The sequence below is a fragment of the Arvicola amphibius genome, chromosome 5, assembly GCF_903992535.2.
Source record: "Arvicola amphibius chromosome 5, mArvAmp1.2, whole genome shotgun sequence".
NCBI classification, from domain to species: domain Eukaryota; kingdom Metazoa; phylum Chordata; class Mammalia; order Rodentia; family Cricetidae; genus Arvicola; species Arvicola amphibius.
Window position 1 is genome coordinate 154,923,243 of NC_052051.1, and position 15,323 is coordinate 154,938,565.

The 15,323-nt window shown below is 44.8% G+C and overlaps 1 protein-coding gene across 4 annotated transcripts in view; it reads right to left on the reverse strand.

Moving 5' to 3' along the window:
- The window catches only part of Znf236 (zinc finger protein 236), a 99,876-nt gene extending 88,257 nt beyond the window's left edge, over positions 1-11,619 (reverse strand). Inside the window, exons 1-3 of one of the 4 annotated variants that reach the window (XR_005285438.1) lie at positions 10,533-11,076; positions 4,689-4,831; positions 2,668-2,832 (exon numbers count right to left, since the gene is read on the reverse strand). Coding sequence is in view for 3 of the 4 variants with exons in the window: in XM_038330483.1 (XP_038186411.1) it covers positions 2,668-2,832; positions 4,689-4,831; positions 10,533-10,731 (507 nt within the window). In the remaining variant the exon portion in view is untranslated. Of the gene's footprint in view, positions 1-2,667; positions 2,833-4,688; positions 4,832-10,532; positions 11,078-11,523 lie in introns of those variants that run through there. The other 3 variants (XM_038330484.1, XM_038330483.1, XM_038330485.1) reach the window with 3 other exon arrangements.
- Positions 11,620-15,323: the final 3,704 nt, after the last annotated feature.

The window sequence follows — 15,323 nt, forward strand, 5'->3', positions numbered from 1 at the left end:
GCCTCCTTGTGAGCTGCTAGGTCTGCCAAGTAGTGGGGGAACGCACCTACTATTCTCCAAACATATAGCACCCTCCAAGGGAGATGAGTAAATTCAATAAAGAACATTAACTTTAATAATTATGTGAATTTTAAGGAAATGTGCTTTCTTCCCTAGCTTGAATAATTTGATAGAGTACTGTCCTTAAAGGCTCTGAGACTATTAATTTCAGCAGAGCAGTGAGGAAAACAGTTTACAAATTCTAAAAATGCCACCTCTATCACAGGTAACCCTAAACTAAAAGTCATTTATGCTTCCTAAATACATATATCAAAATGTGTTTTTATGTTATTTTCAAATCAATTTATACACAATAAGCACACAATAAAAGAATAATTTTAAAAATTTATTTACTTTTATTTTATCTATAGAAGTGTTTTGTCTACATGTAAGTGTTCCACATGCATGCACCACTCAGAGGCCAAAAGATGACATCAAATTTTCTGGAACTGAAGTTACCAACATTTGTGAGCTACCTTGTGGGTGCTAGGAACCAAACCCAAACTGGGCCCTCTCTCTAGCCCCAGCCCATGCTCCCAATCACTGAGCCCTCTCTCTAGCCCGACTACATTTCACTGCTGTACTCCTTCGTCACTTGGAGCACCATCCCCAAGGCTTTGGTGACCCCACAACAACAGAACAGACCCAGCAAATGGAACCAGTTGTAAACCACTGCAACCTCCACCTGGAACCCACCTGAAAAAGAACTTGAATGAAGTTTATAGAAAAATAAATATAATAAAAGCAAGTTTTTGAAAATATTGTGTGAAAATCCAAAACCTTTTGGAGATGATGAAAGACTATACATCCCTCTTTCAGAGAAAAGCAAAATAAATTTTAAATTGTACAAAGAATGCCAGAAAAACAAAACAAAAAAAAAATCTGTTCTGTGTCTTACACAGAAGCTGGGGTTAGATGATATATAACTAGTCTAGGTAGGTAGATTGGCTAAAGTGCTTGCCTACTGAACTGTATGATAACCTGGTTTTGATCTCATCAAATACATAAACTGGATGTGGTGCAGCATCCCTGACTCTCAGCGCTCCTCTAGAAGAAGAGGTAGGAAGAAAAGAAGTTCTAGGTCACTCTAGACTACACGGGGATTTCCAGGTCAGTCTAGGATACATCAGCCTCCATTTCAAAACAAGAAAAATAGAGAATGCCCATGGGAAAGCATGTTCGTTCTATACTGTGACCCCGGAAAGGGGCCTTGCCAGAACACAAGAGTGCCAGCAGAACTTCAAGAACCTTCACCCAGTGATCTTACCCTCCAAAGCATTAACCTGCCTAAGTTTCACCTCACAGCCAGACTACAGATCATCATATTCTCTTAACGCCACTGAGGTCAGACCCCTTGTTTTTAGCATGTGCTTCAAGACCACAACCCTGTCTACTGCTGATCAGCACAAATGAACATACCCACCCATGAGGCCTCACAATCATTGACTCTGAGCAGCACTGGACAATCTGTGAACTTGCCCCCACCTGTACTCTGTTCCCATTTCCAAAACAAGGTTCCCACGTTGCCTAGGGCATTTAACAGGGTTAAATCCACTTAAACATCTAAGAAGAGGTCATTATTAATGTCAAGACCTAGTGGGACAGGCCTGTAATCCCAACTACTTAGGAGGCTGAAGAAGAAAGATTGTACTGTATGTTCTCAGCATGTGTAGACTATAGAGTAAATTCAAGGCCAGTCTGGAAAACTCAGGAAAACCTTGTTTCAAAAATTAAAAATTAAATAAATAAAACAAAATGTACGTACGGGTTGGGATACAGCTCAGTGATAGAGCATTTCCTTGGCGGGTTCAAAACTCACTACTGAGAAAAGCAGAATGCTGATATGAATGGAATGTCTTTGCTGTAAGCATTCTGATGGTCTCTGTCCTTCAAAGGAGCTGGCTGGAACTGGGAGAAACAGCCTGCCTAGTGCAGGGCAGCCCCCCGCTGCCCACTGAATATCATATGAACCACTGTCTGGACACTTCGCAGCTGCTCCAACTGCAGGGAGCACTTCATCTCAGCAAGGCCACAGCTCCTACTCCAGACCTTGCCCCACTCACAATCATTCCAGACAAACTGCATCAGCTTGGGAAGACCACTCCAGGAGAGATGAGCCTTGAAGATTCTACATGATCCCACTCATTTCTCAAGCAGGTCAGAGTGAGGAACACGCCCCAGTAACATAGCAGAATGTGATCGGTTTAATTCATGGCCTATGATTGGTCTCCATGTGAGACTTTGTGATTGGTGGACCTGAAAGCTGTGCTGTGATTGGTACAAATTACAATCATACATTTGCATGCCACAACCCCCTCCTAGCTATATAATCTGGCTTTTCAGAATATTTTTCAGGTCACCCAGAAGATAATCTACTATGCTGCCCTTCCGCACTGGAACATTAGGCCAGATATTCTCCTGAATGGTCTTTCTTGCTTACTTGTGATCTTTACCATGGATAGACTGGGCAGAGCTAGTAACACAGGCAGCTGAAGTGGTAACAGGCTCTAGGAAGGACTGAGGCATCAGAAGTAAAGACACTGTGACAGTTTTAAATAAAGAAGCTTCTAGAGCTGGCCCCTATAAATCAGGCTGATGATTAACAACAAACACACATTAAACCATTACCTCTTCCTTCTCGTGGAGCATAGTATGTGCTTTGAGACTGGCCACTCTGGAAAACCTCTTGTTGCACACAGGACAGACAGGATCTTCTGCATTATGTGTACACTTATGAAGTGTCAAGTTGAATTCAACATTAAATGTTTGGGGGCACTGGTCACAACGGTGTGGCTATTTGACAGAAAAGAAGGAATTGAGTTACGATCTTTCCAAAGATGTTTTTAAAATAATAAGTACTGGGTGTGGTGGCACACACCTTTAATCCCAGCACTCAGGAGTCAGAGGCAGATAGATCTCTGTAAATTTGATGCCAGCCTGGTCTATAGATTGAGTTATAGAACAGTCAGGGCTCCCAAGGCTTCTGGTAGAATTTTCAAAGGACTGCAAACAGAACATCACATGTAAAACTACTGACTTTCATCAGAAACATAGACTGAAAAAAAAGAAAAAGAAAAAGTACTGACTTTCTTTTCTTGATTATATTATCTGGCCTCAAACTCCCAATCCTCCTGCCTCCACCTCCCTAGTGTTAAGATAAGCATGTGCCTCATTACCTAACTCCTAAACTATTTCTACTGAGTGACACTGAAATGAATCCATTGGGTTGCAGCCCTGTGAGACGTGAGGAAATTCAGCCAGTAGATGGGTTTTCCTCCTACTTCTAACAACTCACTTATTGTAAACAAACCACTTCTAGAAAACAGATAACCATGGACATTTTCCTCTAGATTTCAACAGTTGCTTCTCTCAGTCCAAAGTTCCCTCTACATGGAAACATTCTCTTACCTGTAAAAAGAAAGGCCGGGCGGTGGTGGCGCACGCCTTTAATCCCAGCACTCCGGAGTCAGAGGCAGGCGGATCTCTGTGAGTTCGAGGCCAGCCTGGTCTACAAGAGCTAGTTCCAGGACAGGCTCTAAAAAAGCTGCAGAGAAACCCTGTCTCGAAACCCCCCCCCCCCAAAAAAAAAAGAAAAAAAAGAAAGGCAAAGCAATGGCTGGTATCTCTCTGAAGCCTTTCAGACTGGGCCTTGGGAAAGCACAGCCATGTCCTCCACCAGCACCATGAGACAGCACGTCACAGTGACATCTGAGCCTCACTCCCCTCTCCAGGAGACCAAGTCCTACTCTCTAAGCAAAGGACAGTCAGCCAGTCCTTTCAACTGCACTTTCAAGCTCCTTCCCATCTGTTTTCACTACGTCATGTCTGGAAGGATTAGCAAAAAAGGGTTCAACTCTCTCTTTAAGGACACACAGGGCCGGGTGGTGGTGGCGCACGCCTTTAATCCCAGCACTCGGGAGGCAGAGGCAGGTGGATCTCTGAGTTCGAGGCCAGCCTGGTCTACAAGAGCTAGTTCCAGGACAGGCTCTAGAAACTACAGGGAAACCCTGTCTCGAAAAACCAAAAAAAAAAAAGGACACACAGGGAATGAAGGGCTAGAAGGAGCCGCTCAATAGCAGAACATATGCTAAACACACACAAGGTCCTGCGTATAATCCTCACCTCCTCCAGTCATTCCCAAAAGACAGTACTGACAGCCGGGCGGTGGTGGCGCACGCCTTTAATCCCAGCACTTGGGAGGCAGAGGCAGGTGGATCTCTGTGAGTTCGAGGCCAGCCTGGGCTACAAGAGCTAGTTCCAGGACAGGCTCCAAAGCCACAGAGAAACCCTGTCTCGGAAAAAAAAAAAAAAAAAAAAAAAAAAAGACAATACTGACTCCTGTTAAACAGAATGTAAAGCCTCAAGAATGCCATAAAGACACCTTGAAAGCAAAATACCCTCTAAGGGAAAAAGCATTTCAAAATAACCACCCTGAATCCAGTTGTAAAGGAAACCAAGGTATCAAAAAGACTTATTTCTCTGTCTACTCACAAATAATTTCAATACAGACATTCACTAGAGCACATTGTCAAAAGAACGGCAAAATGTTTACATACTATGAAATGAGCCACAATTTTGTTTTACATGTTGACTCTATAGCACCTCCAATTTCAGAGCCCTCGTTCCGGAGTCCTTCTGAAAATACCCACCTTGTCATTTTGCTCATGTTCCCTCATGTGACGCTGAAACTGAGACTCCTTTGGAAAAGACAGCAAACATATCTCACATTTGTGGAAGCTTGGTATCTGACAGTCATCGTCAAGGTCATCGTCATTTAACGCCAAAACTCCATCTATAAAATTTCATAAGTAGACAATGAGCACCAGGTGTTAGTCCACTACATAAACAAAACTAAATCATTTGGCTACTTTAATTTTTCATATTGCTATTTTAGATTTATAGATGTTTTGGCTGCATGCATGTCTTGCACACCTTGTGCATGCTGTGCCCTCAGAGGCCAGAAGAGGGCATTAGATCCCCTAGAACTTGAGTTATAAACGGTTGTAAACTGACATGTGGGTGCTGGGAATTGAACCCAGGTCCTCTAGAAGAACAGTGAGTGCTCTCTGACCCCTCATTTGGCTATTATTAAAAACAGAAATTTATAAGAGACTTGAATTTGAAAAATGGACACATTTGAGTTTAGAAATGAGAAATCTTGGGATGCCTGAGATATGGGACAAAAAAATTCAAAATACTTCGCAGAATTTCTAGAAACCTGAAACTAATTTCCTAAGGCAACACACACACACACACACACACACACACACACAGAGAGAGACACATAAAGGTTCCTTGAACTTTGCCAGCAAGTGACATCTAACTCACAATAAATGCAGGCAAAACACCAATGCAAATAAAAATAAATAATTTTTTTTTAAAAAAAGAATGTATCAGCTTCCTATACCACTCAGTAGGCTCAACTTTATAAAAATATAAAAGCCTCCAACTGCGAACTCTTTATCTCTGAAAATTGCTGCAAAGAAAGAATAAGTCAAAAAGAAAAAATCTTGTTCTCTCAGATAGTGAGAAACTGCAATCCTTTGTTTGGTCAATTATAGTGCCACAAAAGGATTTCCCACACAGGGATAATACTTCAACCTTAAAAGTATTTTTACAAGTATCAAAAAATATAACAATAAAGTACAGGTACTCATAAATTTACCAAAAATGTCGAATAAAGACTTTCTAAGTGATTACAATTTTTAAAGTATATACATCCCAAGTTTTGAGATTAGGATATAAAATAAATAATACTTCAAAACTATACAAGAATGACAAATAAATTACAGGCCATTCTATATCAAATCTGGGAACCGGGAAAGGAGTTCAGTTGGTAGAGCTACCATGCATGGGGCCCTGGGTTCAATCCCAAGAACCACAGAGGTGCACATTGGTAAGCACAGCTCTTAGGAGATGGATTCAGAGGGACAGAAATCAAGGTCATACAGACAAGATGTGCCCACTGATGCAATAGTGGCCTGGAGGCTAAAGGGATAACCAAGCACTTTCTGGCTGGATTTGAAAACTGCTCCGTAGAAGGCGATTTAGGCCTGGTCTGAAACCTGGCTCCAGAGATCACAGGCCCAAGTGGGAAAGCTAGGTCTCAAGCTTTGCTAACTAAATATGTCCACTGCTTTCTAAATATTTATATTTATATACATAGACTAGTAAATACTGTATGTAGGAAATCAGTTTTTATATGTCAAAGAAAACTATCAATAAAATTCTCATGTTTTTACTACTAGTTACAGAAAGGAGAACATCTGCCAATCCATAAGAAATCATATAACTCAAAAAAAAAAATCATATAACTCAACTCTCAAAAGGCAAACCAACAAAGTCTAAAATGAGGAGCAAGTTGATAAACATTTTCCTAAAGGCATAATGTCAACAAATGCAGAGAAAGATGGCACTTTGGGTTAGACATGAGGTGTCCTCCAAAAAAGGCTTATATTCTGAAGGACTTGGCCCCCAGCTGGTTGGTTCTGGGAAATCCGAAGTTGTTGTCCAAGGCCCCTCTCCTCCTTTCCCTATTTCCCATCTGCCATGGAGTGAGTAGGCTCTGCATAAGATCCTGCAATACAATGTTCAGCCTTACTAAGGCAGTCCAGAACCTCTGAACCCACGGGCCTAAATGGGTTCTTCTTCCTTAAGGCTGTTCTGTTGGGATCAAAAAGTCTACACAGATGCTCAATATCATTAATCATTAATGAAATGTAAACCAAAACAAGAATGAGATACTACTCATTAGACTAGCCAAACACATTATAAGGGAAAAATAATACTTTTCTGAGTTATTGAGCATTTATGATGATAACAGACAGAGAACATGAGACAGGTCTCAGTGAATCCAAGTGACTAAAGCAAACTGACATAGCTGACAACTGGACTACAAGCCAGTAACAAAAGAAGGGCAATTTTAAAAGCTCCAAATATTTGGAAAGTAAACTACATTGGAATTTACTAGAAAAAAAAGCTTGAACTTACTGAAACAAAATAAAATACATAAAGATAAGTTGGGGCAATGGAAATTGAGCACACAGCCGTAACAGGATTTTGTGTGAATATATAAATGCTGGCTAATCCATCTACATGTTGTCAGATGTCTCCCTCCTTTCTTCTCTCAAGATAGGATCTCACTATGTAGTTCTAGCTGACCTAGAACTTGCAGTGTAGATCAGGCATTCCTAGAAACCACAAAGATTCCCTGTCCCTGCCTCCCAAGTGTGGAGAATAAAGGTTGTGTACCACCACACCCAGAAAGGCAGATCTATGTACCCTAATCTTACTTCAGGAGTGTTTTTGGTTGATCCAACATTCCTGTGTGTGTGTGTTTTGAAATAAGGTTTCAGGTAGACAGATTGAGCTTGAACTCACCCTGTAGCTATGAATGGCCTTGAACCCTGATCCTACTCACTAAATGCAGGGATTACAGACTGCAGGAGCAAGCCCTGATGCCAGTCACTTCTTCAAACTTCAATTTCCTATGACTTTCTCTAGGAAACTCAGACTGCTATCTGCTGTCACCGTTTGCTCCACCATCATCGTCCAAAGACTGACAACGAGAGCAAGTCTCTATTTAGCTTTAGATATGCAGCACCTAGCATGCTTACCTCTCATAACCGGTGCTCACAACAAACCTAGTCACCAACAGGAAGAGTATTGCTTTTATCAAGCAGAACAAGAAAATGTAAGTTCTAGACTGCAATCCAGATAGAAATCTTTAAGCTCCCAAGGCTACTGGGTGGACTCACCTTCCAAACCACTTAATCTCTAGAACTTCAGTTCCCTTCCCCTCAACTGCAAAGAAAGAGAGAGAGAGAGAGAGAGAGAGAGAGAGAGAGAGAGAGAGAGAGAGGGAGAAAAAGAAAGAAAGAAAGAAAGAAAGAAAGAAAGAAAGAAAGAAAGAAAGAAAGAAAGAAAGAAAGAAAACCTCAGCATGGCCCTTACAGTTCATAATTTGCTGGGCACAATAGTGCATGCCAAGACAGGAAAACATGGAGTTCTAGGTCAGTCAAGGTTATACAACAAGACAAACCTTTAACCCCAGAATTCAAGAAGCAGAGGCATTGTGATCACTGTTGAGGTCAGCCTGGTCTACAGAGCAAGTTGCAGGCCAGCAAGGGCAACATAGAGAAATCCTTTCTCAAAAAAACCAAAAAATAAAGAATAATAGTAATCTTAATGTAGTGACCAAAACTGGATAAAAGCACCAGATTATAAACTGGCAGTGACTAATAGAGCAATGTGTACATTATATACATCTTAATGAGGACCCCAAAACCTGCAATTTATACAGATTTTATAACATCTATCCTTGAATGTGGTGGCCCGTATCTAATCCCAAGACTTGGGAGGTGAACACAAGAAAGAGGATTACCATGAATTTGGGCCCATGTGAACTATGCATAAGATGTCAGCCTGGCCTAGTGTAAGACTCTTTCTCAAAACTTAAAATAAAATAATCAGGAGGCTGAAGAGGGCTCTGTAATTAAGAGCACTTGTTGCTCTTGTACCTCCAAGTACCAGGCATGCATGTTGTGCATGTACATATATGCAGGCAAAACACTCATAAGCATCAAATAAAATAAACCTAATTTCTTTTAAATCAGTTTAATGCCTTAACATAACAAATTTTTATTTAAAAAAAATATTTATTTACAAATGTTTTTTTTTTTTTTTGACAAAGTCTAACTATGTATCCCTGACTGGCCTGGAACTTAGAAACCCACCTACCTGCACTGCCCATTTGCTGGGATTAAAGGTATGTACCACCATGCCTCATTTACAAAGCTTTTAATGTATGACTTAATAAAGCTGGGCCAGGTGGTGGTGATGCACCCCTTCAATCCCAGCACTCAGGAGGCAGAGGCAGGAGGATCTCTGTAAGTTCGAGATCAGCCTGGTCTACAGAGTGAGCTCCAGGACAGCTAGGACTGTTTCACAGAGAAACCCTGTCTCAAAAAAAAAAAAGAAAAGAAAAGAAAAGAAAAGAAAAGAAAAGAAAAGGAAAGGAAAAAAGAAAGCTGGAGGTAGAGTTTGGCTGGACGTGTAACCCAAAAGTCACAGTCTGGTACACCCCAAAACACTATAAGCTAAATTGGCTTCGGTTATACCAACAACGGCTTTCATGTAACTAAAGTACATAATGTTAGCCAAGTGAAGTCAAATATCCTTAATAACACTATAAAAACATTTATTTTACATACTTCTGAAAGCACCTCAAGGAGCCCTCAAGGCTCCAAGCACCACAGCTTGAGAACCACTGTGGTGAGCCTGACTGGTGTAAAGTTGCCTTCAAACAAGTCTAAGGATGATCTCTCTGAACAAGCCGCAACACTTGGGGTGCGCAGTAAAAGATGGTCTCTCAAAAGAGGGAATCAAAAAGGCCAAATGCAAAGAACAAAAGAAAAAAACAGTCAAAATTGGCACCATCAAGGATAGCAGCAATGATTGTGGCAGAGTGAAGAGAGCTGAGACAGAGGCCAAAGGGTTTGGGGGGGGGGGGGGTGTGGCCGGAGACTACATTTGAGAAGATCGTCCACCATGAAAAGTGAGAGACTGAGAGGGATGGACAGCAGAGTCCAGTTTGAAAGCCCCACCTTTGGGGCTGTGGGGACCTTGGAAAGGTGCGGAGGGTTGCAAACCCAGTTCTCAGGAAGCAGCTACAAACTTAGCTATGGAGATGGAGAGATGGCTCAGTATGTTAAAAAAAAAAAAAAAGCACTAGCACTTGCCAACAATCACACACAATAAAAAAAAAAGAATGCAACTAGAAATTTTTAAAGAGACTTAGTTATGAAATGTCTTGAGAAACAAGAGAAACAGAATTAAGTCTTCAATTTGGTCCTTTGTGGACAGTGCTACCATCTGGTGAAATGTAGAGCCGGAAGAGGAATGAACTCTCCGCCTTGACTCAATGGGAATTTCACATTCTTTCTCTCTAACCCTCTTCACACTGCACCTTACATTAATATTAGCATAAAACATGTTATCAAAAACACAGGCGCGCGCGCGCACACACACACACACACCGCTATGAAAATACGGCTACGGCCGAAGCGGTGAGCTATCAGTCATCGATGAACAGTGAACAGTCTGGGCAGTTAATCTCATCCAGATACCTGCTAACATTACTATACAGCCACCATTGCTCCAAGCAGTCCATGAAAACAACAGTGTATGAAATCTGTGAAATCGCTGGCTGTAGTGCATAAACAGGGTTCAGATTGACCTATCGACACGCCTGTTGACTCTGTAGTAACTTCTAGTTTGGGTGTCCTGTGCCCAAACTCGCACTGATGCCAGCTCCTCGCCCATCTTAGCACAGCCCTTTGTAGATCCAGACCCGATGTGACCGTGGGCGTCCGCACCGGGTTCCCTGATGACAGCTCTTGAACCTCGGTGCACTCATCCCCAAGGACAGTCAAACCCTGAGTCACTAAGCAGCAACCGGCTATGTAAACATAATAGAAGTTGGGGCGATTCACCTTCCATTGCGTCCCAGACAGGCACCGCCTTCCCAGCGCCTAAGCAGGGTCCTTTCCCAGCAAGCTTGACTGCACAAACCGCCCAGGGCTGCTTCGGGACCACAAACGCTGGGACTCCGGGGCAGGTAGTTCCCAAGACTGAGACTAAACCCTGGCTCTCACAGCTGAGCTCTGCGCCTCTCAACCCGATGACCCCCATCCCATCTCAAAAGAACGCGGTGGCAATGGATGCCTGTTTCCTCCGCCTCGCGCTGGAGGAGGGGCCCCCACTAAACGCCAGGCTGAGGGGAGGCGACGGTGTGGGTGACATTTTCCCCATCACTTCGCCCGCTGTAAAACTGTGCACTTCTCCTTCCCGAAGAAGAAATAGGCCCCAGTTATCGCAAACGAACTCAGCCAGCGAGGCAGAAACGGCCGAGAGGAATGCTGCCCGAGGCCTACTGTGCGCAGGAGAGCCTACTGTGTGCACGCCCCGCGGGACCCCCCTCAGGCCCTGGTTCCCCGCCGGCCTGGGGTTCCTTAGAAACGCAGAACCCGGACACACCGGAAGAGCGGGCACTCCCTCGGGCCTGCGCCGGGGACGGCCGAGGCCGACAGGGGACGGGCGGAAGGGACAGGGAGACATGGAGGGAGGGGACTGAGGGGACCACGACGCTGAGCTGTGCGGAGGGGAGCCCGCGGCATGGAGGGCGGGGGACTGCCTGGAGGATCGGGACTCGGGAGGGCGGTGAGGAGATTCGCAGGACAGGGGCTCGGGGAGGGAGCCGACAGGAACTCGGGAGAAGGAGGAGGAGGAAGCCGCCGCCCGCGCCGCCGCCCCCGCTCCGCCACGGCCCGGAAAGTAGGCCCAGCGCGGAGGGGCCCGGCCGCGGCGCCCATATCCGTCCGCCCGCGCTGCGCCCGCCCGGCCAGTCGCCGCCGCCCGCCCTCCGCGCCGCTCCCGGCGCACCCCGCGCCCATCCGGGGACTCGGTGGCCGCCGCGGGCCTTACCGGAGTCGCCGCGCGCCGCGCCGTCCCGGGACTTCGGGGGGCGGCCCCGCGGCATCGTCGCGGCGGCCCACCCCTCACTCGCGCTCTCCCTCGGCGGGCGGGCGCGCACGCGCGGCACCGGGCGGGCGAGCGAGCGAGCGGGCGGGCTGCGGGTCGCGGCCGGACCCAGCCCGCCGGGCTCACAGGGCTACGGCGCCCGGACGCTCGGGCAGCAGAGCTCGGACCGCGCCGGCCTCGGCGGGTTCCATGGCCCGCGGGCCGCGGCGGGGGCGTTAGGAGCGGGCAGTGGGGGCGGGGGCGCCGTTGTGCGCATGCGCGGCCTGCCAGGCGGCGGCGTCACCTGGCTCGGCGATCCGCCGGGCTCGGAGGCCTGCAGGCTGGCAGCCTGAGTGTGCAGTCAGCTCCGGAGGCCTCTCGGTGCCCCCGACTCTGTCCGGACAGCCGACCGCTCACCCCTGCATTCCCCTCATCTCGGGAAATGGAAAGGGTCCCAGTGTGGTTTGGTTGTCGCGCGCTTGCCTACGTTCACTTGTGTTCACTTACGTTGACGGTCACCTCTGTTCCCGAGCAGGCAGTGTCCCAGTACATCTTTCTACTCGGGACTCCTTTGTAAGCATGCCTGCCCAGACCTCCGGAGTGACGGAAGGCCAGGGAAGGAAGCCTACCCACAGAGATGCCAGTGGACTACCGGTATCGGGCCGATCTTAGAGATGCACCCATTTTAACTTTGAAGTTTACCATTCGGGTGTGTCTTCTTGTCGGCTTTGTTGTCCCTTTTAACTCCAATCAGAGATCCATTCACAGCGGCACAGGTTAAGAATCTCGCAGAGTGTGGTGACTCACCTTTAATCCCAACAGTTGGAAGGCTAAGACAGCAAGATGGAAAAGTGTAAAGTTGAAGCCTACCCGGGCTATCTGGTAAGTTCCAGGCTTAAGTGAGACCTTCTGTCAAATGTAAATAAACAAATAATAAATAAAGAATGATCAGAGAAAGGAATGACCATTTTGTGTTATATGATCTCAGAATTGATCTTCAGGCAAGCTTTATTGGTTCAAACACAAACAAAATATCACTACATGTCATGTTTACTGAGGCCTACCAAAAAAAGTCTACAAGCTGAGTGATTGGTGCCTGGGTGATGGAACAATAAAGACACAAGGCCGGGCGGTGGTGGTGAACACCTTTAATCCCATCCATCACTCTTAAGGCAGAGTGAGTTCGAGGTCAGCCTGATCTACACAGCTAGTTCCAGGATAGCCAGTTACACAGAAAAACCCTGTCGCAAAAATAAATAAATCACCTAACAAGTTTTTAAGTAAATCAGTAGTTCTTCACAGAAAATGCCTCTAGTCTTTCCAGTTCTTACAGAGGGCCAAATTTAGTTCCCAGCACACAGAATTACCATTCTGACTTGGGTTACAACCACCTGTAACTTCAGCTCCAAGGAATCTAACAGCCTCTTTTGGCTTCTGAAGGCAGTGCACTCATGTACAAACCCACATAGACATGAATACAATTTAATTTTTTTATTTTAAGATTTTTTTGCATTTATGAATCTACTTGAATTGTACATATATATGAATGTATATCCTGTTTGGTTTTAAGAAGGATTTGAAACAATTTTGTAAGAAATTATGTAAGGTGAAGAAATAAATGAATGATAAAGGGGGAAGGAGGGAGTCAGAGACAGTAAGTATGATACTAACCCAATAAGTCATACAGTAAAACAAGTGAATTAAAAGTTGGGCTCCAGGCTCCTTAGTCCAAGCAGAAAAGATTCGCTCACAGTCACAATCACACCAACCTGTGGCTTGGATGATACGTAGTCTCTCTAATGGAGCTGAAGTGGACTTTTTCAGTTACTACTTTGTGTAGTTACTACAGTTCACATAGTAAAGTTTCCGTGTTGGGTGCATTATCAGGCAGCAAGATCCCTACCGTCGTTCTGTAGAGTTGATTTTTCATTGCATCTCTCCTAGAAAACAGTTACCTCATGTCAGGAAAACTTAGGGGAAGCAAGGGCCTCAACAACACACAGTGGACGACTTTCTCATGGTCTTTCCAAAAGCAACGGCACAGTCTGATCTAAAGCAGGTGTTTCCAGGATCAGGGTCCAAAGGAAACTGACTAGGGATCACATGCAATCATCCTTTTCTTACCATTTACTGCCAGCAGCGAATGGCTTTTCCTGAGAGCATTTCCCACCCTTCACTCTCAAGCCTTAAGTTTAGTCCCTCTTGTCATATTCTGTTCTGCCATTAATGAACATGTCTGAACTTGAAAAAGAAGGAAAATACAGTGCTTCTGGGCAAGAGAACTTTTCGTTTGCACCTTGAGACCTGGCCGTCATAGTTCTAGAGCAATGGCCATTGGCTGCCCCACAGCCAGAGAAAGCACAACCTAGGCATGGGTCTGTCCTCATAGAGCCCTACACCAGCTAATCTCAGTTTGCATGTGTGTGGGCCAATAAGCACATTCAGGAAGAATGCCATTAGAGCTCTCTGTCTTTAGCAACTAGTCCTAATATAGGACAGTGAAAGGTTTCTCTGAATCCTAGATCTCTTCCTAGTTTCAGACACCTTTCTTCCTGTGTCTTAAAAAAGCATTGCCAACAGCCTCTTCTATTCCAGACTAAACCAGAATAAAGCGACTGCAGCCTGGCTCTTACAGCTCCACAAGAGGTGGGCTGGGGTATGGACACCATGACTCTCTCTGCTCACGACAGTCTTCTCTCCAAATCTAAGAACCTCTGTCCCATGCCTCGCTGCAGTACAATTGACATTCAAGAGTAAGTTTAGAATGCAGAGGTTCTCCTGAGCTAACACATACACTGAAACACAATATGTCAATCAATATGCCCATCACCCTGACAAGCCCCTCCCACCTGTCATCTTTGTCTCCTCCTTCCCTGGGAAACCCCTCATCTCCTTTCTGTCACTACAAAGTTCTGTTTGAAGTCACTAATTTAAAATGAAAAAGAACATGCTGTTGAGGATGGATGGTCCAGTCCCTTTCAGCACATGTATTCTGAAAACTATCTATGCTTTGATGAGGTCATTCCATTTAGTTATCAAATATCTAGAAACCATTCCTGCTTATTCCTCATTGCAGACCCTTCAGAGTTGTGTGTCCAGTAGATGAGCCAAACTGAATACTTTCCTCCTCATCTTCCCTGTGCCACTGATGCTCAGCCCGCAGGTGCAGCCCAGGACTCGCTAAGACCCCGTCTGTCTTACCTCCAGTCAATGGGTCTTTCCTTGAACAAGCCAAATGTGTTCTTCTCAGGCTTTTACAATGAATTAACAAACCTCGTGTGCATAGGGGCCAATCCAGCTCAGTCACACTATTACACTCACTGCTGTGTTTTGTTTGCAAACGTATTGAGGTTTTTAAGGTGGGGTCTGTGAGTAACGCTGACATTCACTCCCTTTGAGATGTGTGTTTTCTAGTGTCAGGGTGATGATGGCCTCCCCAAACATACCAGGAAACATTCCGGATTCTCACTCATACAGTGTTTCCAGTCTTACACTTGTGTAACATTAACTTCTGATCTGTTTTAGGAGTGCCTTAAACTACAAATTCAATTTCATAAGTGTTGATGAACTCACTCTTTAGTTCATGTTCTATGTGTTCTAAAAATTTGCACATCTCATATGTTTTCAAATACATTGACATAGACCTTTTTGGTAGTTTTCTTTTATGACCTGTTTAATACTTTTAGGGTCAATGCGAATGACTACTCTTATTCCTAATAAATCCCCAGTTTGTGTCTTTAGGATGATCTTACACAGAAATGTGA